Here is a 27,235-nt window from a genome sequence, read left to right on the forward strand (position 1 = left end):
GAAATGCATGTAAAATATTTATTAAGTTTGCAAGTATACCCTTTTATTAAATATTAAAAATATAGTGATGCTTTTTAATTAAATGGGATTTTCAGATTGACTTTGTAACAAATCTGCAACTATCTTTTTGATGTATAAATGTCTCCAAAACATATACAAGCTTTGAAGCTGTACTGTGCCGTGTACTCTTTCAGGTGAAGGAAGCTTCTTTTCCTGAGTATTATGGACTCACACTGACTTCATGGAAAATCAGAAAAATGTCACAGAATTCATTTTTCTGGGGATTTGGGGAAATCAGAAAATAGAGCTCCTGTTCTTTTTCCTGTTCTTGCTTTGCTACCTGGCAGTCCTCATGAGAAATGTCACCATTTTCCTCTCCATCACCTGCAGCCACCAGATCGAACAACCCATGTATTATTTCCTATGCCACCTGTCCCTCATGGAGCTATGCTACACCTCCAGTGTGGTGCCCAGACTCCTCAGGGACTTAGCTGCTGCAAGAAAAAGCATCTCCTACAACAGCTGTTTGACCCAGCTCTTCACTGCTCAAATACTGGCAAGCGTGGAAATACTCATCTTGGTGTCCATGGCTCTTGACCATTATGTTGCTATCATTTAGCTGCTGCACTACACGGTCATCACGGACCAGAAGAGGTCCAATGTGCTCATTGCTCTCACCTGGGGAGTTGGTTTTTGGCACTCGCTTGCACTGCTTCTCATGGTACTCAGTTTGCCCTTCTGTGGCCCTAACCAGATAAATTACTACCTGTGGGATGTGGAGCTTCTTTTGAAACTTGTTTGCAAAGACATTCGTGTCGACAGTATCTTGGTGATTGCTAATTCGGGGATGGTGGTGGTTGTCATTTTTCTTGTGCTGATGGTTTCTTACATACTCATTCTATATCATCTTAGGACACGGTCATCTGCCGGACATAGCAAAGCCCTGTCTACATATAGCTCTCACGTAATGATTGTAGTTTTATTTTTTGTGCCCTGTATTTATACCTATGTACTGCCCGCAGGGAACGAGAGCAGGGACAGGGAGATCTTTATGTGTTATACTGTGATCGCTCCCATGCTGAACCCCCTCATCTACACACTGAGAAACATGGAGATGAAAATTGCCACATGCAAGGTTTGGTCTCTAATTAAAACTCATTCAAAATTAAATAAGTAAAGCAACATTCATTATGCTTTTCATCCTTCCAGAGATCATGGAAACAATGTAGTTTATTTCAGGGAGTTGATATTACTGACCTCTCAAATCGCTGCTTTTGAAATTGCTATCTTTTAAATATCTCCAGGAGTTCCACATATGGCCAGGCCAGTTTGAAGAACCAAAGAAATGTCCTTTGAAAGCACAACTTAGATAATATAAATCCCTTTTCCTCCAATAAAAAACATAAGCAGGTAATCCTGTTTTCTTTGGAATACAACCCAGCCTTCTCAATTGTTAATCAGAAATCTTCCAAATCTGCTCGGATGTAGCATGTTCATCTCAGAACTCATCATATTGCAAGTATGTTGCTACAGTAATTAGATGTCATGTCAGGAATATCTGGGTGACATACTGACTCTGTCAACTTGTATGTTCATTTTTAGCAGTTTGCATTAATTGTATGAGTCTCCAGTTTATAATATCTTTGAAATGAGGCAATGAACTATATTTTACAAAGATAGAAGTGTAGCTTACATATGTGATTTTTTCATGATACTGCAGATTAAACTGAGCTGTGTCCCAACCCTTTGTATTATTATTATTATAATAATTATTATTATTATTAACATCAGTAATGGAGATTGAACACAGGGCCTTTGCACTAAGCTCCATCACCAGCCTGTTTGTAATTTTTTATTTGATTATTTTTCTAAAATTTTGTGACAGGGTCTCACTGTCACTCTGCCCAGGCTGGGCTCAAACTTGGACCCTTCTGCCTCAGCCTCCCAGAGTTCTGGAGTTACAGGTTTGTGCCACCAATCCTGGCTACCCTGGAAAATGTGCAATTTTATTAGGAAATATAGGAAAAGTGAATCTCGTGTTCCTAAGTTTCCCTCATTTCCTACAACCTTTCTTGCATGGCTGTGTGGTAAAACCTCTCCCACCTCTAGGGCTTTATTTATTCCTGTTCTTCCTCTCCTCCGGATGTCCTGCTGCCATGCTTGGGGGTCAAGTGTCTTACGGATCACCCCACACTGCTGCTGCATTCTTCAGGAAGATTTGAGAGGCCCATCAATAGACCAAAAGCATTTTGAATTCTTTTCTTCTTCTCGTATTGTGTTTACCATTTCTCAGAAATACCATATCATATGTAGTGTTTCTGCTTATAAACAATTTTTACAATTTGAATAAACCATACGTTTATGTGGTATATTTTTATTTTTTCGTTGTACCTTTCTTTTGTTGAGCAATAACTCTGCTACAAATTTTAGGGGGAAATTAACAGTGAATTACACACAAAGGTGCTAATTCTTTTCTATTTGATGATTGTGCTGTTCTTAAATCTTTAGAATATTTTCTTATGTAAATAACAATCATGAATTAATAATAAAATAAGTTATATCTGAAAGAGAAAAAAATCAACATGTGTTTCCATGTGCCTTTTAGCAAGGGAATAAAATCCAGCCTCCTGTCAGCCCCCTGCCTGATCCTTTCATTCCTTTATTTTCTGTATTAGAGAGGCACTACTGTTCTAGTTGTAGTTTTCCCCCATGTCTTGAGCACAGCTTGATCCAACCTGAGATCCAAGCTTCGTTCCCATCATCTGGTATTTTCCTAGGTACTCAGTACCTGTCTTTTCTCGGCAGAATGGCTGAAGTAATGCCCTACAGAAATTCCTTTATAGGGTTATTCCTGGCCCAAAATAATGTCAATATCAAGGAAAAAAGTTTAGAGGCTGCAATATTTGTCTTTGATACTACATCTCCTTTTTATCATGTTTGAAATCCAGAAATTTTGAAATATCTAATCCCTTTTTCCTTCTGCTTTTCTCCTCCTTTCTCTTCCTCTCCTCCTCTCCCTCTTCTTCCTTGTCCTCCTCCCCTTCCTCGTCTTTTTTCCTTCTCATCTCTCTGCTTCTGATATTGTCTCCCCATATTGCCCATTCTGTGCTTAATAATCATTTTTATTTCTCCTGGTTCTATGCAAAACTTGGGCTATCAGGGAAGACACTGTCCATTCAAAAAGGAAATTTGCTCTGAATACATAGTTATTGATCCATAGCTTTATTTGACTCATATTTTTCCATGGAGCATTTGAATTTTTTCTTTAAGTAGAGGCACACAGTATGTACAAATATTCTTGTGTTTGAAGAGTGTGTCCCTGTGTTTGTGACCAGGAGTCCATGTGGATTTTCAGAATGGGTCAGAAAAGTGTTGATCCAATCATAATGAATTTTGTCGAACAAAACAAAAGAAGAAAAAATAAAACCTTTCATTACCTTGTGCTTCTCTAGTGTCCACAAATTTCTACTGAAAAAATTAAAGTGGTTTTATATAGTAAGAAGATGAACACAATATATTGATCTAAGATTTCTTTTTCTTGCTTGATGTTCTTTCTAGGATTCACTTTCTAGGCTACTCATAAGGCCTAGTGTTTGCAAAAAATGCCTCTTAGTTAAATCTGGAGGAGAACTTGATTCAATGTTTTGTATGTGTATGAGTATAAACAACACATTTAAGAAATAGTTATTATTGTAAATGGATGGTTTAAGAAATTCTATCCAATTACACAGGAATTCACTGGTAATTTAAATATTGACAATTACTAAATTTATTAAAGGAATACCTTAATGGGATGGGTATCCACTCATATCACAGGAAAGGATTCTTTAATACCAGACTTGTCAGAAATACCATCCTGGAATTTCTTTGGAAGTCAAAGATGGGGAATCAAAGAAAGACTGAAGCCAAAAGCTGTGAAAGACATAGTTTCCTTTTGCCTTCTGTGTCTAACACAACCCCCTTATTCTTCAATTGTTTACATATATAGATACATACATACATATATATATATATATGTATGTATGTATGTATGTATACACACACACACATTCGTTGAGATCAACATTTTCTTAACATCCATTAAGAGTTTCTTGACCTTTTTTCACAGGACCTCGAGATGCTTCATTAGTTTATTTATTTGGCAGTTCTCTGATTTTTCTAATGTAGACACACGTAGCTAGAAACTTCCCTTAGAACTGCTTTCATTGTGTGTCACAAATACTGATATGTTATGCTTCTCTTATTTGATTCCAGGGATTTTAAATTTTCCTCTGGTTTGTTCTGTGATCCATTCATTATTCAAAAGTGTATTATTCAATCTCTATGCCTCTTTGTAGTTCCTGTGGTTTCTTCTCATGTCATTTCTAGTGTTATTTCATTGTGATCTCTTAGGATGCATGAGACAATTTCACTTGTTTTGTATTTATTGTGATTTGCTTTATGGCCTAAAATGCATTCTATTTTGGAAAAAATCCATAGGATAACAAAAATATATTTTGCTGTTTTTCAAAGAAGAACTACAGATACCTTGCGCACTTGACAGTCTAATTTCTGGTATTTTCTTGTTGATTTTTTTGTCAGGTTAACCTATTTCTCTGAGTGGCGTATTGAAGTCCCCTGATATGAATGTATTCATGACCTTTTATGACAAGTAGATATTTTAATGACATTTTGTGCACAAAAATTCAGTGCCTATATAGTTCCAGTTGTTATGGCCTCTTGCTGAATTCTTACATTTACTAATTTGTAATGATCTTTTATCTTTCTCTAAATAGTATTGGTATGAAGTTGATTTTATCAGACATAAATGTAGCTACCCCTGAGTACTCTTGGTCTCCAGCTGCTTCAGCTCCCCTTCCATTTTCACACTTGTAGATGAGGTGTATCTCTTGAGGAGACATGGAAATGGGTTTTATATTTTGAACCCATATGTCAGTCTATGTCTTAATTTCAGAGTTAAGATCCTCTACAGTGTTATTGAAATGTGTGTACTAATTCCTGTCTTTTACTTTTTGTACTGTTTGATTCATTATTTTTTGTATTTTTTTTTAAAACTAATCTTCCAGTGAAATTTATTTCTTCCCTTGGTTTCCTGGCTGTTGTTTTCAAAACCTCTGTTTAGGATTCTCTTAATTATTTTCTGCAATGCTGGCTTATTGGTAATGGATTTCTTTAGTTTTTCCTTTTGTTGGAAGGCCTTTTGATTTTGAAGGATCTTTTTCCTTCAATTTTGAAGGAGAGCCTTGCAAGATATAGCACTATGCATTGGCAGAAATATTCTCTTCTTGGAATTTCTTGTGACCAGTACATACAAATATTTTTGTTTGTGTTCCCCTTGTTTTGTAATGCTGCAGTGTTATATGGCAGCCTTCTAATGGTTGTTTCTATTCAATGCACTTCTCTTTTGTACAAACTAAATGCATTTTTTCTTCAGCTATTTATCTTCTATGGGGCTCTTCCATGATACACTCACACAGAGTGAACAGAATCTATTTTCTAGGGTAATGTCCATTGCAGGCCAGTACCTCTTTGGGGGTACTGAGGTCTTCATTGCAGTTGTCATGTCCTTTTATCACTGGGTTATCATCTTCAATTATCTTTACATAAATACAATAAACAGGAGAAACTGTAATCTGATAGTCTCCACTGCTGGTACTGGCTGCATGGAGCACAGTCTCCATTCCTTTTCTGTTATGTATGTTAATCAACTTATCCTTTGATAGTATTTGTGAAATTCATCACTGTTTTTGTAAAATCTTCCTTCAGCTAAAAGTTCCCTATGCCAAAATTAACTCACAGATTGCCAATTTAGGGACCTTTGTTAGGTACATTTCTTGTTTTCTTTTTCCTCTGTCATTTTATTGCTTAATTTAAAAAATTTTCCTTAACCAAGTCTTTAATAATTTCTGTACTGAGAAGTAAAATTGAAGAAAAAATATGAAAAAGATAAAATTAAGTCAAATTTATAACAGAAAGTATTTAAGAAATTAAGTATCAGTGATATCATCAATGAATCAAAAAATATTGGCAAGTTTAAATTGAAGTGTGATGAAACACCACATTTGTCAATATAAAGGTTGGAAGATAATGAGTAGAAAATGATAAAATATAGTATAGGACAATGTGTATTTCACAGTTTATGATAAAACAAAATAAATCCTTTCCTGTTTAATTGGACTCAGGGCATAAACAGCATGTGTGATTTAACAATGAAAATAGCCTCTAAGAAGAATTCAAACATAATATTTGACTTTATGCACTCTCCTCACACATCTACAGCATCTGTGTATGACATGAGTAATCACACATGCATAGGGAATAAAACAAATGATAGCCAATGGGCCAAAAGTGGTACATGGATTCAAGAATACTTGTAAGTGTTGGTTCCAGCACCCAGAAGGAAGCTCCCCTGCCTCCATCCTAGGATCCTAGGGCAGAGAAGTTCAGCCAGTCCCAGCACCCAGAAGGAAGCTCCCCAACTCCATCCCAGGCTCCTAGGGGACAGAAGCTGAGCCAATCCAAGAACCTGGAAGGAAGCTCCCCCTCTGGAATCCCAAGTTCCTAGGGCACAGAAGGTGAGCCACGTGGGGGCCAGAAGCACCCATCCCCCAGTAGAAATGAGAAAACACATAAACAAGCCTCAAAAACAGACTTCCAGATCACCTACAGCAACCACAAAGGGAAACGAGATGGAACACTCTGATACTCAACCACCTGGACTCTCTGAACTGGCAACAAAAAAGGATCTGGGAAAAATGAAATCAGAAATAATTACTCAGATAACAGCAAAGATTTTGCTCATGGTGCAAGATGTGATTAATAAATCTAGAGAGGACACAGATAAAAAAAAATAGAGGATCTGAGGAACATGCTGGATTCCCAACATGGGAAACAAATGGAATCCATAAAACACATACAAACAGATTTCCAAGAGATTAAAAACTCCATCGAAAGTCTGTGCAGCAGAATGAACCAATGTGAGGATAGAATTTCACATATAGAAGATAAGATTGCAATTAGTGAGGACGAAAAGAAAAATTGCTTTAAAATTGTAAGGGAACATGAGAAATCAATCCAGCAGCTGCTAGATGATACAAAGAGGAATAACATAAGACTGATTGGAGTCAATGAAGAAAGAGGAGAGAGTGCAGATGACATGAAAAAACTCTTCACAGATGTGATGGCAGAAAACTTCCCAAGGAGGGGAAAAGAATTTGACATACAGATCAGTGAGGCATATAGGACTCCAGCTAGCCTTAATCGAAAAATATCTACACATAGGCATATAATAGTTAGGATTCCAGAAATCCAAGAGAAGAACAAAATTCTACAAGCAGTGAGAGAAAAGAAACAAATCACATACAAAGGAAAGCCCATCAGAATCACAGCAGACTTCTCAATGCAAACTCTCAAGGCAAGAAGAGCTTGGAGTGATGTATTTCAAGCCCTAAAGGAAAACAGCCTCCAACCTAGATTGATGTACCCTGCAAATCTATCTTTCAAAATTGATGGAGAAATAAGATACTTTCATGATAAAGAGCACCTCAGGAACTTCATGAATACCAAACCAGCACTCCAAAAACTTTTAGACAGTACCCTAGTAAAAGACAATGTGGGTCACAACCCCAGGAAACCCAGCAGAATGAATCCATTGGGCATGACAAATTAAACGCAAAGGGGGAGAATCCAACCAAAAGACAAGTCATGACAAGGCTTTTAAAACTTTTGACTTCATCTCCCTAATGAGTGTATAATTCAATCTTATTATTGTACTGAGTACTATTTTTCTGATTCTAGAATTGCACACCATTCCTTGTGCTATCCTGGCTATTTATCATCTTCTTATGTCTACACTTTAATTGGGTTGCCTATTAATGAGCTCTAAGAATTCTTTATATAGTCTGCTCATAGGTTATATGCATTGTAAATATAGTCTGTTTAAGGACTACTTTTCATTTTAATGATGTCATTTAAAGTTCTAAATTTTGATAGAACCTCATTTATCAATTTATTTTTCTTTTATACATCATGTCTTTGTATCCTAGGCAGTTCTTGCCTACTCTGAATTCATAAACATTTTCCCTTATAATTTCTTCTTAACGTTTCATACTTTTAGGCTTTTCTTATTTAGGTTCATAGATAGGTTAGGTTCCTAGTTCCTTTCAAGTTATTTTCATGTTTGGAAATAAAGGGTTGATGTTAATTTTTTATATACGGATACCAGGTGTTCTAGTGCCACTTGCTGAAAACACTATCTCTTCCTTGGCTCTTGAATTGAGTTTTTATTCTATAAAATACTAATGTTAAATAATCTTTCAAAACTCAGTGGACCATATATGTGTGGTTCTATTTCTCGATTCTCTGTTTTATTCAAATTATCTATATGTCTTTCCTTACACCAACACTGGCTTAATTACTATAGCTTTAGAAGAAGTCTTAAAATTAGGTACTAAATGTCTTCCAACACTGTTTTTGTTTCTAAATTTTCTAGGTCCTTTGTACTCCTACATAAAATTTTAAATTTCACTATCCAATTCTTCATTTATAGCAAGTATGCACAGACCTGAATTTTTATGTATACCTTGTGTTTTCTAATCCTGCTAAATTCAAGTACAAGTTCTAGGGGCTCCTAGAGATTTCTTAGTATTTTCTCTGTAGATGATCATTTCATCTACATATAAAGATTTTTCTCCTGCCCTGCCAATCCTATCCTAGTTGTGTCATTTTATTGCCAGACTATTTTGGTGGGGCCTAGGTTTCAAAGTTTAATGGACAGATAAAGAGTAAGCATATCTGCCCTTGTTCCCCACCCTAAGGAGAAAGCATTGTATCTTCTCCATTCATATAAGGTGTTCTCGCTAGAAGTATGGAGTGCATGTCTTTAAACTGTTGAGAAGTTTCTGTTCTACTTCTAGTCTCCTGATAGCTTTTACCATGAACAGAAGTAGAATTTAGTCCAATACTTTTTCTCCAACTAGTGACAGGATCATATGGCTTTTTCCTTTCCTCTGTTAAAATTATGACTTTTGGGGGTGGATCTTCCAATGCTGAACCAACACTGCCATCCCTATAACAAACCCACTTTCCACATCCCACCAGATCTGACTTCTAATAGTTTGTTTTGTTAAGCAAATTTCTATCTATGTTCATACTTTTTTCTTCTATTATCTTTATCCAGTTTTAGGATTAGCACAATGTTGAGTTCCTAAAATGAGGGGAGAAGTGTTCCTTCTTTTTTCTGCTTTAAATATTTGATATAATTTATCAGTTAAAATGTTTATGAGCCTGCTGTTGTCATATAGGTAGGTTTTCAAGCTAGGAATATACTTTCTTTAATAGGTGCTATTCAAATTTTATATTTCCTCCAGAGTTAGTTTCATTAATTTGTCTTCTAAGTTACTTCTTAGAAATTATCAATTTTATTTCAAAAAATATTTTTGTAATATGATTTCTATATCCTTTTAAATTCTGTAAAATCTGTGGTAATGTCTCCTAGATCATAATATTGTAATTTAAAAAATGTATAGCTGATATTGTTTAACAGGAAGAAAAGATCTAAAAGAGCAAGGTAATTGGAAGGGGTAGGGGAAGAGAAAAAAGGGAAAGGAAAAAATATGAGAAGAGGAAAAACTGGAAACAAGGTCTTTGCAAATAGGGAAGGGTGGAGGGTGTGAAGGGAGGGCAAGGGAGGGGGAAAAATAAGAACCAAGAGACTCGTGTAATGGTACAAGATCCCAATGATGAATGTAACTGTATTTTATGCCTAAAATGTACCAATAAAGTTAAAGGGGGAAAATAAAAAATGAATACTTGTCAGTGAAGGAGTGAAACCCAGCTGGTTTGCAGCCCCTATGATGCCCTCTTATTTATTTTCTGTATTAGGGAGATGCTACGATTCTGGTCACTGGTTCCCCTCTGATGTTATAAATGTGTGCCCCAATCTGAGCTCCATGAAGTGATCTACATTTCCCATGGCCTGAAGTCCAGACACTACAAGACCGAGTTGCTCCCCACACCACTCCCCCAATTTCATCACTGCTGTCCCATAGCTGGTGGGAGAGGCAGGGAAAACACAGCCAGAGAGCATTTCCCCTCAGTTCTGGAACTGCTCCATGGATGTTTTACCCCTAGGAGCTCTTCACATATCTAGTATTGTTCCTTTCCTGTTGGAAATACAGAGGCTATGGAAATAAGAAAAATACATCAGAAGGTGTAGAAAAAGCAATTTTACAACACCTACATCACTCTCCCCTAACCCTAGGCAGCATGGCAGTCACCCAGCACCTAATAGTGCAGTGGAACTGGACAGTGGACTTTGCCTGGGACCTCAGGCTGGGCCCGCCCCAGGAGAGTTCAGCACCTAGGAGAGCTCCAGGGTCCCAGTCTCCAGACTAGAGCCTGAAGGCTAAACCTCCAGGCCTGTCGAGGAATTTACTGGTCTCTGTGATCCTAAGACCCTGGCTGGTATCTACACACAGTGCCTTTAATCCCTCTTCTAATCCAGCCAGCAATTCCAATTCCCAGGGTCCAGGTCCATCCCAGCAATAGGCTAATCCCAGAGGCCACAGGAAGCTACAACAGAATCGGACTTCAGACTATTGTAGCAATAGGATCGCCCTTCACCCCAAGTCATCAGGCTGTGCTCTGTGTATGAAGAATTCAGATCCATCGAGTGCCAAGGAGGCCATCGGCTTGCAAAACTCTAGGCTCACCCACACACCGGGTTGGGGGCCCTAACCTCAAACAATATGCCAGCACCAGCAGACACAAGATTTAACCTGTATTCATGGATCCAGAATCCAGGAAAATCCTCGCAGAGCTAGTTTTCAGATTAACAAAGTGCCAGAGATTGAAGGTGACAGAGTAGCTTCTTTGTAAGATCAAGAATGAGGTAAGGGCATTCACAAATCTGTGCACTTTGCTAGCTATAAAACCAGCATACTCACAGGCTTCAGGTTATTTCTGTGACTCCAGGCCAGAGGGGCACAGTGTCTAGGAGGTCTGCTCCTGCAGACTCAGGATCCAGGCCCACCCCAGCATTTCCTTTAGCCTGGCAAGATTCTGTTACCTGAGACTTAATACCACACTGTAGATCCAGGTTCTAGAACCTTCTTGCATATTGACCAGCGTGAGCACTGTTACCTGTTTCATGATCTTACAAAGAAGCTTTTAGACTTTCACCTTCTCACTTTTGCATATAATATTAGCTGAGGGATATTTTTTGTAGATGGCCTTTGATGTATAAAGGCAATTTCCTTCTATTCCTAATTTTTTATAGTTTTCATCATGCAAGGACATTGCACCTTGTCAAAAGCATTTTCTGCATCTATTGAAATGATAATATGTTTTACCCTTAATTTCTTAAATACATTACATCACATTTACTACCTTGTATATGTTGAACTATACTTGAATCTATGGGATAAAATCCACTTGATTATACTGAATCATCTGTTGTTGTGCTGTTGAATTCTGCTTGTTAGGAATCTGTTGAGGAGTTTTACACCTGTACTCAGCAAAGATTTTGGTCTGAAATTTTTTTCTTGCAGTGTCTTTATCTTTCTCTCATATCAGAATAAGGCTGGCTTCATAGAATGAGTTTCTGTCTTCAAATTTTTCAGATTTTTGAGAAGGATTTGTATCGGTTGTTTTCTAAGTGTGTGGTAGAATTCAGCTGTGAAACCATAAAGTACCAGATTATTCTTGGATGTGAAATTTTTGTCATTGATTCAATTTACTTACCTGTAGGTCAGTCTGCTGACTCATGAATCAGATTTCAGAATTTTATTATGATGTCTATTCTCTCCTCCTTCAAATTAATCTCAAAGAAATCTCACCCTGCAAAAAAATATCAGAACAAGCATTTTATTGAATATATTGGTACATGTTGTGTATACAATATAATGACATTCATCATTGGGAATTTGTACCTTTCCATGATATATCTTGGTGCTTATTTTTCCCCATTCCCCTGCCCTCCCTTCAATCCCTCCACCTCTCCCTGTTTACAAATACTTTGTTTCCATTTTTTCCTTTTCTCATATTAATTCCATTCCTTTCCTTTCTTCAACCCCTTCCACTTCCCCTTTGGATATTTTCTTCCTATTTCACTTTATCTGTTATGCCTTTTGATCTGTATTTACACTTTCAGGCAACAGATATTTTCAAATTTAAATTTTATTCTTACATTATATTGAAATATAACTCCAATCATGGCCTTGAATAATGTAAAAAAGGTTTGTTGTTTTATTCAGACTAGAAAAATTACAGAATCTTTGAGTTTATTGTTAACAAATACTTTTATGAGCTTTTTGAGAACTCAGTGATAAAGCAGAAAGTTCTACATATCTGTAATTTTAAGACAATTCACATTAAACCGAAATGCATAAAGGTGCACTTTCTCAAACACACTTCTTCCCCAGAGAACAAAATAGATTTTATGCAGGATTGAAGGAGATCACTTCTTAATATAAATCCCAGAAGTTTAGTTTTCTCCTCACATCACAGAGATGGGAAAAAGAAACTCAAATTTTATGAGCAGCCTAACTCAGTCATTCAAAATGTTTGCAGTCAATGGGATTTAAGAGCATTCTCCCTAGGTATGTCTTTTGCAGGGTATTTATAATCCAGTCATGGAACTGTGCTGGTAACCTGGTTTTAAAAGGGTGCTAAGTGGTGAGTTGATTACTTAGGCATATTTAAATACATTTCAGTTCATAAACAATGCTTTGGGAAGGATAACAATGTACCTTTGGAGTTCAATTTTTATCCAATATTACTTGGAATTTGAGTCTGAAAATGCTCACAAATAATTTTTTTTCTAGGAAGACTAATATTTAAGTAGTTTTTGAAAACAAAATACTCTTGCCTTTAACTTTTTTCCTACAAGGTGGTCACCCATTAATCTTTACTGTGGTGATCTAATAGATGACAGCAATTATTAAAATAGTGTGAATTTTGTGATAGATGATATCAGTTACTAAAACAGAGTGGGTTTTGTGTTAATACATGCATAAATTGGGGGATAACAAAGTGAAACCTCAGTAGCACTGACTGTGCTTCAAAAAATGAGTTCTGTACAGGTACCGACTCCACACAAGAAATGTGATCATTACCTACTACAAACATGTACTAATTAAAAAAATGAAAATTGAAAAACTAAGTAAATAATGAAAAAAGTAAATTGCAATGAATAATTCACATATGAATGTAAATAGGAAATAATTTAAATAAGAGTGATGGTAATTTCAATGAAGGGAGGACACAAAAAATATAAAGCAAAAGAACATATTTAAAATAGATACAAAACATATGAGTAAATTATTTCTTTCTTTTACCATTACTTTTTAAGTACCTTATGTTTGTTGAAAATGCTTTTTATTCCTTCACTAAACAAACAGATTAACTAGTAGCTCATTTTTAAATAGCCTCTATTAAAATTCTATATACTGAGAGATTTTTAGGTTAAGACAGCATGAAGTTCAAGGAAGTCTTGAATGCTCATTGACAGTGAAAGAGCATATTCTAGAAAATTCAGATCAAATTAGAATAATTTTGCTTAGTTTATTGGGGGAACTTAATATGAAAAAGGGGAGTTTGTATTCCAATTCTAGGTAGGGAGGGAGTAGAACTTTAAGAATGTAATTTGATTTCTGAAAAAACATTCTGTGAAGGATTCTTAAGAGACAATTGAGGATTGTCTTACATGCATTCTACAGAGACATGTTTATGAGCTGAGGGTATAAGCTCACACATTAAGAAATGAGAGAGGTGGGACTTCCACTCCAACTTCTTTTTTCCTATTTATTTTTCTTACATGAAAAATAGCCTAGAATGCAGTATCATTACCCACGTTTGGAGAATAGAAGATAAATCACTCCCTGAAAAGTGTGTGAGCTGTTCCAGGGTTCCAGGGTTGGCATACACATTTAAGAAGCCTGAAGTGATCTGAGTGGTTTTTATCTAGAGAGTGCCTAACCTTTCTTCGAATGGCTAAACTGGGGCAATGGTTGAAATCCAAGTTTCTTGACTTTGCCTGATATATTCAGACGTGTGCAACTTCAGTGGAGGAGAAAGTTTTAATGTCGAATTTATTCAATGCTTTAGTTTGTTTGTTTTTTTAACTTTTTAATGGGCACGTTGAGATGCTTGTGAACTCCTCGGTAAAAGGGCAGAAAAAACTCAGCCTTTAAGACTTGGTTAGCTTGTTATATATTGGTTATGTAAATATGTACAAATTCTTTCACCTACGTAATCCTAAAATATATTTCATTTATTTTTCTTTGTGTTACATTACTATAAGCATAACAACATTCATCCACCACTGCATCCTGTTAAATGCTCTTTCTCATCTATTATCAAAGTTAAGCCTCAGTACCAATCACTAATTTTACAGAGTAAGATATATTTTTGTTACACTTCAAATAAAGTAAAAGCTCTTCTTCAATTAAAATATCAAAGTTTTCAAAAATCACATCTGAAGCTAGTGGCTAGATTATGCCATGTGACCAGAGATTGACTCAAATCATAAAGAATAGATTTTCACTGTAAAATTTTAAAATTCTAACAGTTAATCATGGAATATTGTGGGTGGGAAGTCTCAATCAAATAGAAAAAATTATCAGGTAGAGAAATGAATCACCAGCCCTACCCTTCTGCTCAAGGCAACTCTAAATCCAAGTAATATTTTTAGGAAACTTAACAAATGAAGACAAATCAATTCACTAGAATTGATGAGAAAACTCCTACTCTTACTCAGAGTTTTAATTGCATTTTATGCTCTTCCTATACATGAAATAGCATTTTTCAGATAGGTTTTAAATTGTGTTTATATATGATTATGTTTATGAACACAGAAATGCATGTAAATGCATGTAGAAAAATCCAAACATTAATATATTCAATCTTATTATTTTATCCAAAAAAGTAAAGTACTTTTTCTTATTTACTGGTAAAATATGTATTGTAGTGGCCTGAGTTGGGGAAGATCAGAACCTATTTCTCAAAATGGTGATATTCATCTAATTCTCATGGAAATGAATGTGTTTTATTTTTAAATTTGGTTTCTGCTAAAAAGTGATTATTTATTGTTTGGGAAAGAATATTAGCTTAATCACTGGTAATGAGGAGTAGTGGAGGAAATTTAGTAAGATTTCACTGAGAGGCAAAGTATGAGGGTAGGGCTGAGAATGTGTGTTATTAAAGGGCATGCATTTTAAAGTGATTTGTTAATAATTAATTGTAAATATTTTAACTTAAAATTACAAAAACAAAAATGGATGGAAATAATTCAGTGTCATCTTTTTAGCTACATCTGCAACTGTGACAGTTTAACTCTAGTTCAGGTTATCACACATTGCTATGGATGGACTTTAGGTAATCAAATCCTATTGGTTTGATATAATGTTTGCAGATTGATTATGAGACTCACACCATTCACATATTTTCTTTGACTTGAAATTAAAATCTCTCCCTGTTAAAGAAAGAAATTGAGAGGTTAACTGAGAGTATCAGGCTCAAACTATTTTAATATTGTTAAACATTGTATTTGCTCAAAATCTACTGAACTGTTTCCCTGATATTTATATAGCATTAGACAACTACAATTTATACCATTATTTAAATGATATATACAAATATGTCTAGAAATTACAAAGAAATTTCATATTATATTGTGAATGGTACAAGGACACAAATTGAAATAAGGCATGTTTTCCCACTTTCTTTATTTGTGCTCAAATAAATGAGATAATTGACACAAGACAAAGGCCTAGTATTGTATGGTGCAAAGAATATAGGCTATGTTCCAATTTGTCTGCACATAAACAACATTTCTGTCTGGAAAGTTCATGGAATTGGATAAAATGATTAATTAGACAAATTTAGAAAAATGCATACCTTTAATTACAAATTAAAAGGTATTTGACTTATCAAATATAATACCCTACATTATGAGCAAATTTAGTATAATATTCTTTAGTGCAGAGCCTTTTAAAAATTTATTTATTAAGTTTATTTGGTGATTCAGTTTTCTCTAGGATCCTTGAATGAAGGAAATTGAATCTAGTCAGTTCCTAAAAGAGAATATATTCATTGCACTATTCAAGAAACACTTGTAAGTATGTTCATGAATTGTGTCATTTCAGATGATGTTCTTTTTGTCTTCACCAAGCCATGGAAAAGGGACATAATATCACTGTATTTATTCCCCTGGGACTCTCCCACAACAAGAACATTGAAATTTTTTTCTTTGTATTATTTTTATTTTGCTACATTCTATTTGGCTGGGAAATGTGCTCATAAGGATGGTTATCACATGGACACAGCTAATTGACCAAACCTTGTATTTCTTCCTCAATTATCTCTTGCTCTCTGACCTTCACTATAAATCCACATTGACACCCAAGCTAATGAGTGACTTCTTGACCAAAAGGAAGATTATTTCCTACAGTAACTGCATGCTACAGCTATTTACCACCCATTTATTTGGAGGTATCAAGATCTTCATCCTCACAGGGATGTCCTAAGACTACTATGTGATCATCTGCAGGCCACTGCACTACACTGTAATCATGAGCAGGCACAGGTGTAACTAGGTCATCATAGCCTGTTGTTCTGGGAGATTTCTGCACTCTGCCAGTCAGTTCCTCTTCACCATTTTCTTACCATTCTGTGGGCCCAATGAGATAGACCACTACTTCTGCAATGTGTACCCTTTCCTGAAATTGGCCTGCATGGACACACACACACACAATAGGACTCTTAGTCATTGCTAATTCAGGCTTAATTGCTTTGGTGAACTTATTTTGTCTTGATGTTGTCTTACTTTTTCATACGGTATGCCTTAAGAGGATGCTCTGTGGAGAGCCACTGCAAAGTACTTTCCACCTGCAGTTTTCATATAACTGTTGTGGTCCTGTTTATCACAACAGCAATATTCAATTACATCAGACTAGCCACAACATTCCCAGAAGATAAAGTGTTTGCTCTTTTCTATACCATCATCACTCCCATGTTCAAGCCTCTGATCTGCACACTGAGGAACATGGAGATGAAGAATGCCATGAGAAAAGTTTGGTTTCTTCAAATCCTACCAAAAAACAAGTAAATTTCTGAATTTTTTCTGCTTTTAATGACATGGTTCCATGAGACACAGTACTAATGAAACCCATTCTCACCTACCTGCTGTTGTTTAGAAATATAAATGGGCAAACACTAAAAATTTTATTTCTGTTACTTTATGTTGATATATTGCAACCCAATCAGTAGATTAAGGATTTTTCTTATACTCTCATAAAGCTTGCTTAAATTATTAAGACTATACACACATTATGATATTACCAAATTTATTTTTTAAATAAATGATTATATAATATTATCCTGAAAAAAGAAATACATTTTACACTTTAGTGCCTTAACTGAATAAAATATTGCCTTCAATTATTAAAGCTTATTACTGAAATATATGACAATACAAAAAAATTCATATAGCACTAATGTGTAGTTTATGAATTTTTCCAAATTAAGCACTATCATATAATCAGCAACATGAGTAAGAACAGAATTTATCAGTACTCCAGGAGTCCACCTCATGTCTCTGAATAATATATTCCAAAGTTAACCATAATCATCTTTAAAATCAATAAATTTTACCTGTTTCTGTAATTTGTAAAATAAGACCGTTACAGATTATCCTCTTTGTTTTTGTCTCTTCCATTGTTATGTTTGTGAGAATCTTTTTTCAGGTTTATTAATGATGTGTTTTTTTATTAATGTGTAGTACCTAATTTATGATTACATAGTCAAGCATTTTTCTCTTTTTTTGTGACTAGACATTTGTGCAGTTTCTATTCAGGGATTTTGTGAATTCTGCTGCTTTCACATTTTGAAACATGTCTCATTGAATACATTATATGTCCTCTATTGTTTCCTCATTGTACTCTATATAAGAAAATATTTTGAGAAAATAATTACTCATTTCAATACCTTTCCTTGCTATAGTACTTATATAAAAAATACATCAAAGTTTAAAATGAAACAATTATTTAAAATAAATAAGCCAGGGATTAAGCTCAGTGGTTTTGCTGCATGCTACGCAAGTACAAGGACCAGAGTTCGATACCCAGTACCAAAAATAATAATAATAATTATTATTATTCATAGAAAAACACCAGGTTGTGTGTAATTAAAGGCTTGAAATAACTGAAATTTCCTGACACTTCTAGTATCTATGCAGTGAGACATGTAATATGATATGCTGATTGATATAAGCTGCCTGTAAATCATAGATATAAAAAAAGCTCTGAAAACAGTCATTTACATAATGGAGCTTAAAAATATATAAATAAAAACTCTCCTAGGCAAGTCTAATTATGTTATGTTAGGTAGATTAGCAAATATGTAATCCCTAATAGGAAATTTTGTCAAATAGGATCTTTATGGTAGCAGTTGGAGTTCATTGCCATGTTAAGTTTAATAGTAAATTCTGAAATTATATTCAAGGAAAGAGAAATTTGACGTCATGCATTCCCAGTAAGGGTAAAATTTCCTCATTAAAAACCCATGCTGTGTGTTCACATTGATAGGAGATTCCCATCTCCCAATACACACGCACACACACACCCACACACACACACACATACATGTGCATACAAGTTCACAGACACATAGTATAGAAAGTAAGATCTTTAGAGGAGATTTTATTTTTGGTATAACTGGAATAAATTTGCTTATCTAGATGATTAAAAATGGGAGGAAATATTTATTTTTGTCCATATAACCTTATGTCATGGTTTACATAAAGAATGTCCCACAAAGGTCTCCTGTGTTCAGATGTGAGGCTTATATATGATCATTGCATCATGGGGTAATGCATTCATCAGTGAACTTATGCACTGGTGAATTTCATAGCAGACTGTGCTCTCGGGAGCTGGGGCCTGATCAGCATGGGTCCTGAGCTGAAAGGGTATTCAGAATACTTATCTTTAGCTACTCCCTGCCCTCTGCTTCCAGGCTGCATGACTTTCCCTCTGCCAGGCAGCTCTGACATCTTGTTTATGCTTTAGAACTCGCTGACCATGGACTGAAATTTTGAGCCAAAATAAACCTCCTCTCCTTTTAATTGTAAATAGTAAAATAAGCCTTCAAGTTTTCTAAACCATTAGAAATCAATTAAAATAAAATCAAGAAATGAAAAAAGGATATTTTATTTAGACACTTGATGGATAAGATATAGTATCCATTTTCTAACAATTGGGTAACTGAAATTTATATATTAATACCTCAAAACATAAAATAGTGAGATAAGATTGACATGTGGGTTAGTGAACTGAGAAGGAAATACCTTCCTTGAAAGTGGGTGGGACCACTCAAAGGGCTGGAGATCCAGATTGAACAAAATCAGAAGAAGGAAGCCAGCCAATATTTGCAAGCCTGATTTTTCTTGAATGGGTGTGACTTTTGTTGCTGTCGTCATCCATGGACATCACATTCCCATTAGCCTTTTGACATAGACTAATGTCATCAGCCTTCAACTTTCAACTGTGGCTGCAGCATGGTTTCTTCTTGTATGAAGTTTCCCACTTCTTAAAATGAGCAGATACTGGTTTTTCTGGCTTTCTGCTTGCAGATGGCCATTGTGGGACTATCTATACTTTGATTTTGTAGACCTATCTAATAAATCACCTTTAATAATTATATGTGTTTTTTGGTTCTGTGTCTCTAAAGAAGCCCGAAAAATACAGATTTATACCAGGAGTGGGGCCTGCACTCAAGGGATCTTTCCCATTTTCCTAGTACAAAGTACTTGGTTTCTTTTTAACAGCACTTATTTATTCAGTAACCACAATCTTTGAGCCTCAGCTTTACATGTGCTTCTTTTCTGTCCAAACTACAAGTTTTTCAAATAGTCCACTTCAGTTTGGTTCCATATTTTCACTGGAAATCTGGCTATTGTCTTGAATTTTTCTTCACCAGACAAGCATGACACCTTTTAATTCACCTTCACACAAAGTCTCAGGGCATGGACAAAATGTAGACAAGCACTTTGCCAGAATGTAATACGAATGATCTCTTCTACTTTCCTAATAGAGTTTTCATTCTTAACAAAAACCTAATGAGCCATGTTTTTCTGTCTGTACTTGCTATGACTTGTATCTAGATGTTCCCTACAAAGCTTCATCCATTTATACATAGGGCTCTTCAGAGGGGGCTGGATCTAGGGTGTATGATACTGGGGTTATAAGGATGTGTGCTACTGGATTAGTCGACTAATTTGTTTATCATAGTAGTGGGTATAAATAATGAAAAGGCCCACCATGGGTATGAGTGACACCATCAAATAGGCTTGTAGCCTGGATAGGATAAAAGGGAAAGGGAGGCTTGTTGCTTGCTGCCTCCTGCCTACCCTGCCATGGAATGTTTCTCCTCTACCCATCGCTTCTGGCATGCAATCTTGCCTTGGAGTCAGGTGACTGAAACCTCTACAAACTGTGAGCTGAAATAAACCTTTCCTCTTTTAATTTTGGGTATTCAGTATTTTGTCCCAGCAATGAGAAAAATGACTAAGACAGTATTCCCATCAGCATTCTTGTCTTCTGTGATGGTACACATATTGCTTATTGAGCTTTGTGTCTGGCATTCCAGGGCTTCACTAGCTGCTTCTGAAAAATTTCCAATCTCCTACAAGCCAATAACAAAAGTTTCTGAACCACATTGTGAGATCTAGTTACAGCAGCTGGCTTACTTCTGAGTACCAATTTTCTCTGTTAGCTTTCTGCTATTGGGACAAAGTTCCTGACATAACTTACAAGGAGAATATTTATTTTGGCTTATGTTTTCAAAGATTTCAGTTCATCACTGCCAGGCTTCATTGTTTCTTGGCCTGTGGTGAGGCAGTTTATCATGGTGGAAGAGAAGGGTGGAGCAAAGCTTGTCACCATATGGTGGATGGAAATGGACAGAGCAAGATCTAATGAAGAGAGGGTAGGAACAAAATAAAGTCATCAGGGTTTTGCCTCCACGATGCAGTCTTCAAGAAACCTCCATCTTCTAAGTTTCCATCACTTCCTGATAATGGTATTATGTAATTAATCCACTGATGAGGTTACAACCTTCATAGTTCAATCACCTTCCAGAGCCCATCGGCTGGTACCCAAGACCCCAGTGCATGGCTAGGTAGGAACTTTTTAAAATTTTAAACCATAAATCCATCAAATAAATTCTGACTTTCTAAAATTTCTTCTTATTTTTCAAAGATGTGGAACATCCTTTCAGGATGTCTCTATTTATCTCACCATCTATTGTAATTATCTTTCACCTAATTCAAGGACACAATCTATATGCTATGAATACTAATAAGCCGTATTTAATCAGAATTTTATCAGAATATAAGCAATATGCATGCTTAAACAAGTAAAGTTTATGGATGGAGAAAACCCCAGTGACTAAAAGGGATCACTAGGTAGGTGTCTGGTGTGCTGAAATAGTCTGTTCTTTGACACTGGATTCACAGAGTGGTCACCTGCTATGATTAACTGAGTGGGGCTTTTGTTTCTATCCAATTTTCTATACATGTGCTATAATTCATAATATTCTTTATTACTTTACTGTCATTCAACTACAACGTACATGTAACTGTCTTTTTCCATTCCAGATGCTGCATCTGACAACATTTCCTTGCTCCTATGTTTATGTATAAGATCTGGACATTAATATTTCATTTTTTATATGTACCATTTTTCACTTTTTAGAATTAATTTCTAAAAATCTCCTGGATATTTAAGTGTATCTTGAGGAACCAAGGATTTAGCTCAGTGGTTCTGCCACCTGCCACACAAATGCAAGGACCTGAGTTCAATCCCTGGTACCAAAAAAAAAAAATTGCATCTTGAAAAGTGGGAAAATAAAGGTGCATTGATGTTTCCAAACATTCAACTTGTGCTTAGCAAAATACATTTCCCCAAAATGTCCATGACCAAATCCATAGAAGCTGTAAGTGTGGTTTGTTACATGATATAGGAAGATATTCAGGTTGCAGATAACATCAAGTTTCCTAATAAAATGGTCTTAAATCACAAATGTTATTCTGCATCATTCAAGTTGGCCCATTGCATTCACAAGGCTGATTAAAAGTGGAAGAGGGAGGCCAAAGGGGAAGTAAATACCACAGAGACACTTAAAGATCTTGCACTACTGACTTTAAAGGTGGAAAGAAGGCCACAAGGAGGGAGGTAGCTGGAAGAATGAAGGAATGAGGTTTTCCCCAGAAAGCTTTAGAAGAATGCAATGGTTCCAATGCTATGATTTTGTCCTAATGAGACCAAATTTAGATTGCTGACCTCTAGGACTGGAAGACCAAATTTAGATTGCTGACCTCTAGGACTGGAAGGCACTAAATTTGTATTGATTTAAGCCATTAGGTTTGTGTGGTTTGTTGAAGCATCAGTAGGAACTATTACAAAAACTTAATTACGTGGAAAACTTCCAGAAGCCTCAGCATATTTCTCCTCCCATCCAGGCTCCGTATGATGGACTCATTTCCTCTGATAATCATAGGTAGTAGGAGTATGAGCAAGCTTTTTGATATTTTGAATGTTACATGAAAAAAGAAAACCATAATATAAAGTTAGGAAGGGAAAAATTAAAATGTAAGGGTGAACAGAAAGGAAACAATAGGAACAGGACATGAAAAAGAGAGGAGCTATGTGGGCAAGAATGTACAGTAATGCCTCCATTCATGAATACTTTTGTTCATGAACAACTCTGTTGGCAAACAGAAGCTTTGGAAAAATTTTGCTTTGGTTTGTGAACTTCACGTCCAGTGATACATTAGGTGATGAACATGCACCCAGCCATCTTCCACAGAATCAAGGAACAAATTAATTTGTGAACTTAGGTACCACTGTACTAGTTTGCAGTCAAGAATCAAAGAAATTAAAGCCAAGATCACTACCTATTAAAAATACAGTTCAGAAATGAACTTTATCCCATCTTTTTGCTGTGGAAACTGACATAGCTTCAATTAGGCTGAAAAGCACAGGGTCCAAATTGCATAATAGAATCCATCTTAATCCAGAAGATTAAAAAGATTAGAACAATTAAATTCAATTAATAACATGCAAATAGATATTTTAATATCTAATATTAGATACATATATGCTATTTAACATGCACATTACATCAATTCAAAGGACAAATTATGAAATCACAAAATAATTACTTCTATTTGCTAAATTGCTTCTGTTTAGGATTATGTTCTCAGAATTTATTCTTTTTAATGTATAGTTATATCCATTAGTACATTTTTTAATTGAGCAAGCACTGAAATTTAGTGTATTGTTAAGTCTGCAATTTGGAGTTGACTATGGAGGAAGACTTAGAGGAACAGTTTTCCCCAAGGTTATTATCTGGTTGCTTCATTCTCTTTAAATAAACCCTATAAGAAGTACACAAAAGAGCATTACCCAAGGTACTGTGAAATGACCGAATTCAAATGGTGAGAGAACTAAGGAACAACCCAGCCTTTGACTTTAGGGTTGAGGGATTGTCTGGTAGTAATTATTCACCAAGCAACTGCACGAGTTTTTATCTTAATTTGTTTTGGACAGCTAAACCCACATTATCCAAGGAAGAGATGGACAAATAAAGCAAATTCAAGCTCTGAAAAATACTGGTAAGCATCATTTTTCTTGTAAAACTAATACAGAATGGTTGTGGAAAAGAAGAATTCCATTAAGTTGGTAACTTCTGTGCACTTGTAATACAATTGCTATATATTGTTTTCTGAGGAAAAGCAAGATGGAATTATGATGGTAATAGAAAGTGTTTCTATATGTGAATATGGCATAAGGTGGCATAAACCTGAATAAGACAATGCAAATATTTCAAAGGATAGTAAAACACCATTATTTTGAAATGCTCAGGAAGGGGAGGAAGGGAAATTTGAGTTGTGTTTAGGTTTAAAGATCAATAAGTTTGCACTCGGGCCTTGCATTTCAGACAGGAGAGGAATCATTCCAAGGCTTGTGTGTAAATGGCCTGTTCTAGAAGAGAACAAAGCAATATACATAACAGTTGTATAAATGCTCTATGATTTGAGCTCCCTTACACTGAAGGGCTCTCTCAGCAGAGAAATATATTTTATGTCAGTAGCAAAAGCAAAGAAGAAAAAGCACATAAAATCAGGTGTATGTGCTTCATTCTGAATCTGAATTATATTATAGCTATTGTTGTGACTATCACTGTTATTATCGTTATTCTATCATGCATGAGAGCAGGAAGACCTGGAATGACTTTTCTACCAGCTTTAATACACAGACCCAATGGAACACAGCCTGATAGTTTCCCCAGTGCTGGAAGTAATGGACACAATTTTGCTTCAGAGAGCTAACTGAGAGCACAGAGTTCAGTGGCAACAAGCTCTAAACTCAGTAAATCTTTACGGATTGTGTTCTCAGGTGGACGACTGTAGCCAGAGAGATTATTTGTATTTGTGCTTCATTTGAGAACCTACACATCCTTTTAATCACAACTATTCCAGGTACACTTTTTCCCTACAACAGTAACACCCATCAGTAGAGGGCACACCAGTAACTCCCACCAGAATGGCTAAAACTCCACCATTGAAGATTCATGCATTTAAAAGAAATATTTAACTTTCATAAATTCATTCTAATTATCATTCAGTGACAATTTCTTCTTGAAATATTGAATTCAGCCAAAGTGAGGGACCTAACACCGCTGGAAACTAGAAATACTAATATGCATAAAGAAATGTTAACCTTAAAGGGCAGAGTGCTTTGCTTTTTATTTGTTTTTCTTTATTTCAGTTAACACATAAATACTTAACTACCAAATCAAATTCATTCTTGAGAAATCCTAAAATAATCTGAATTTGTAGATGAAGAAATTGGCTAATTTCACTTCTTTTCAATTCAATCAAATAGGACTAGTTTTGTCTGCATTATTTTAAAAAATTGTTTCATCTTTTATTTGTACCTCCATATCAGGGTTTTGTTTATTCTATATTTACAAAGGTGATTAATTTTCATGATAGAGATAACTGCTAATAGGACAAGGTGATAGTGAAATTGAAACTCCATCCTTACACAAATGACAAGAACCACATGAGTTAAATAATTTGCATAAGCTGTCGCATCATGGTGTCAGAATCGGGTTTCTGTAAATTTGGTCTCTACCACACTTTGCCACATCTTGATTGTGATCCAACCAGATGAGGAGCCATACATTCATTTCCATGAGATCCAAGTTTCCTAAGTATGAGAACCTACAGAGATGGCCCCATGGTCAACTACTTGAGGCCCTGTGAATGTGGTCACCAGCCATGGCAACATTCAAAAGGGAAAATGTGACATGTGCTTCTACTTCTGCCTCGAAAATAAAACAGACATTCCTGGGTGTACAAACATTGCCATATCCCCCAAACAGAAGTTATTTCAAAATTAAGCAGAGTGCCTTATACAAAACCCAAACTAAGTAAATTTAGAAACAGCCCAGTAAACCTTAAAAAGTAATAAAGGAAGGATGTTTTATAACATATGAGACTCCAGGGGTTTCCTTTATCTCTCTGAAGTTTGTTTTCTTATCTGAAGTGAAAATATAGATATAATATTGAAGTAACAGGATAGAAATACATGTATGGTAAGTTGTTAAGTATACATATCAATCAATGGTAAGCACCCATTTTTAAATTTTTAACTCCTGCAAATATTTACTTACTCCCATTGGAAATAAATTATAATGGCCATTTCTATGTGCCCTGTAGGTAATTTATTTGTCTCTTGGGAACATGGCCTCATGGACTCATTCCAAGGAAAAATTAAACAATGTAACTGAATTCATTTTCTTGGGTCTTTCTCAGAACTCAGAGATCGAAGAAGTTTGCTTCGTGGTATTTTCATTCTTCTACATGGTCATTCTCCTGGGAAACTTCCTTGTCATGTTGACAGTTTGCCATGGAAACTGTTTAAGATGCCTATGTTCTTCTTCCTCATCTTCTTGTCTTTTGTGGACATTTGCTACTCTTCAGTCACAGTACCCAAGATGATCATTGACTTATCACAGGACAAAACTATTTCCTATGAAGGGTGCATGTTGCAACTCTTTGGGGTACATTTATTTGGTTTCACTGAGAACTTCATCCTCACCATCATGGCCTACAATCGCTATGTGGCTATCTGCAAACCCCTACACTACCTGACCATCATGGACCAGGAGACATGCAATAAACTGCTTCTGGGGACATGACTGGGTGGTTTCATACATTCCATTATCCAAGTGGCTCTTGTGATTCAACTCCCCTTCTGGGGCCACTATGAGATTGATCACTACTTTTGTGATGTTCACCCTGTGCTGAAACTCGCCTGCCTGGACACCTACCTCATCGGTGTCATGGTGACAGCCAACAGTGGGACCATCTCCCTGGGGAGTTTCATCTTCTTGCTTATCTCCTACACTGTCATCCTGGTGTCTCTATGGAAGCAGTCACCTGAAGGCAGACACAAAGCCCTCTCCACCTGCGGTGCTCACATTGCTGTGGTCATCATCTTCTTTGGTCCCTGTACTTTTATGTACATGCGGCCTGATACAACCTTCTCTGAGGAAAAGATGGTGGCCGTGTTCTACACCATTATCACACCCATGTTAAATCCTCTGATTTATACCTTGAGAAATGCAGAAGTAAAAAACTGAAGAAATGAAAAATGAAGAAACTGTGGAACAGGAAGTTTTTCTGGGATGCCAATAGCAAATAGTAGAAAATAATTAAACCTGGATGATATTAAATTTTTTCAGTCTTGTTAATTCTTCTGTACAGTGAAGAAGTAGGAAAAACCTCACAGGATTTGGAGGAAAATACTCAAGAAAATGATATATTCTATGGAAGTGAGGAAATTATTATGTCATGATTATTGTAATATTTTATGATCAGATGATTTCCTGAAGCTCATTATCAAAATATCAAGCATGATTATTCTCAGTATCATTATTTTCTCCTCCTCCTTTTATCCTCTCCCATGTTCTTTAAAAATGAGAGTGTTCTATGAGGTATTGAAGGCCATTTCTAAGGTTTAGAACTATGACTGGTAGCTATTGGACTTTCAATGTTTATAAATGAGATAAATAATATAATACAAGAAAAACACATCCAAACCAAAGTAGTCTGATATAAATTCTCCAAACACAAGAACACTAATTTGGTAAGATTGAAATGTGAGCC

The 27,235-nt window shown here is 35.7% G+C and overlaps 1 protein-coding gene and 2 pseudogenes across 1 annotated transcript; all 3 read left to right on the forward strand.

Moving 5' to 3' along the window:
- Nucleotides 1–241: 241 nt before the first annotated feature.
- Nucleotides 242–1,177, forward strand: LOC101722597 (olfactory receptor 4P4-like; annotated as a pseudogene).
- A 14,996-nt stretch (nt 1,178–16,173) lies between these two features.
- Nucleotides 16,174–17,107, forward strand: LOC106009073 (olfactory receptor 4P4-like; annotated as a pseudogene).
- Nucleotides 17,108–25,807: 8,700 nt separating this feature from the next.
- LOC101707503 (olfactory receptor 4S2) lies at nt 25,808–26,771 on the forward strand. The gene is given in 3 exon segments (XM_013069259.2): nt 25,808–25,979; nt 25,982–26,706; nt 26,709–26,771. Coding segments are annotated over 3 exon segments (960 nt in total).
- The last annotated feature ends 464 nt before the right edge of the window (nt 26,772–27,235 follow it).

The sequence above is a fragment of the Heterocephalus glaber genome, unplaced genomic scaffold, assembly GCF_053883595.1.
Source record: "Heterocephalus glaber isolate CG9 unplaced genomic scaffold, H.glaber_assembly_v1.0 deba00001673, whole genome shotgun sequence".
In the NCBI taxonomy this organism is placed as follows: domain Eukaryota; kingdom Metazoa; phylum Chordata; class Mammalia; order Rodentia; family Bathyergidae; genus Heterocephalus; species Heterocephalus glaber.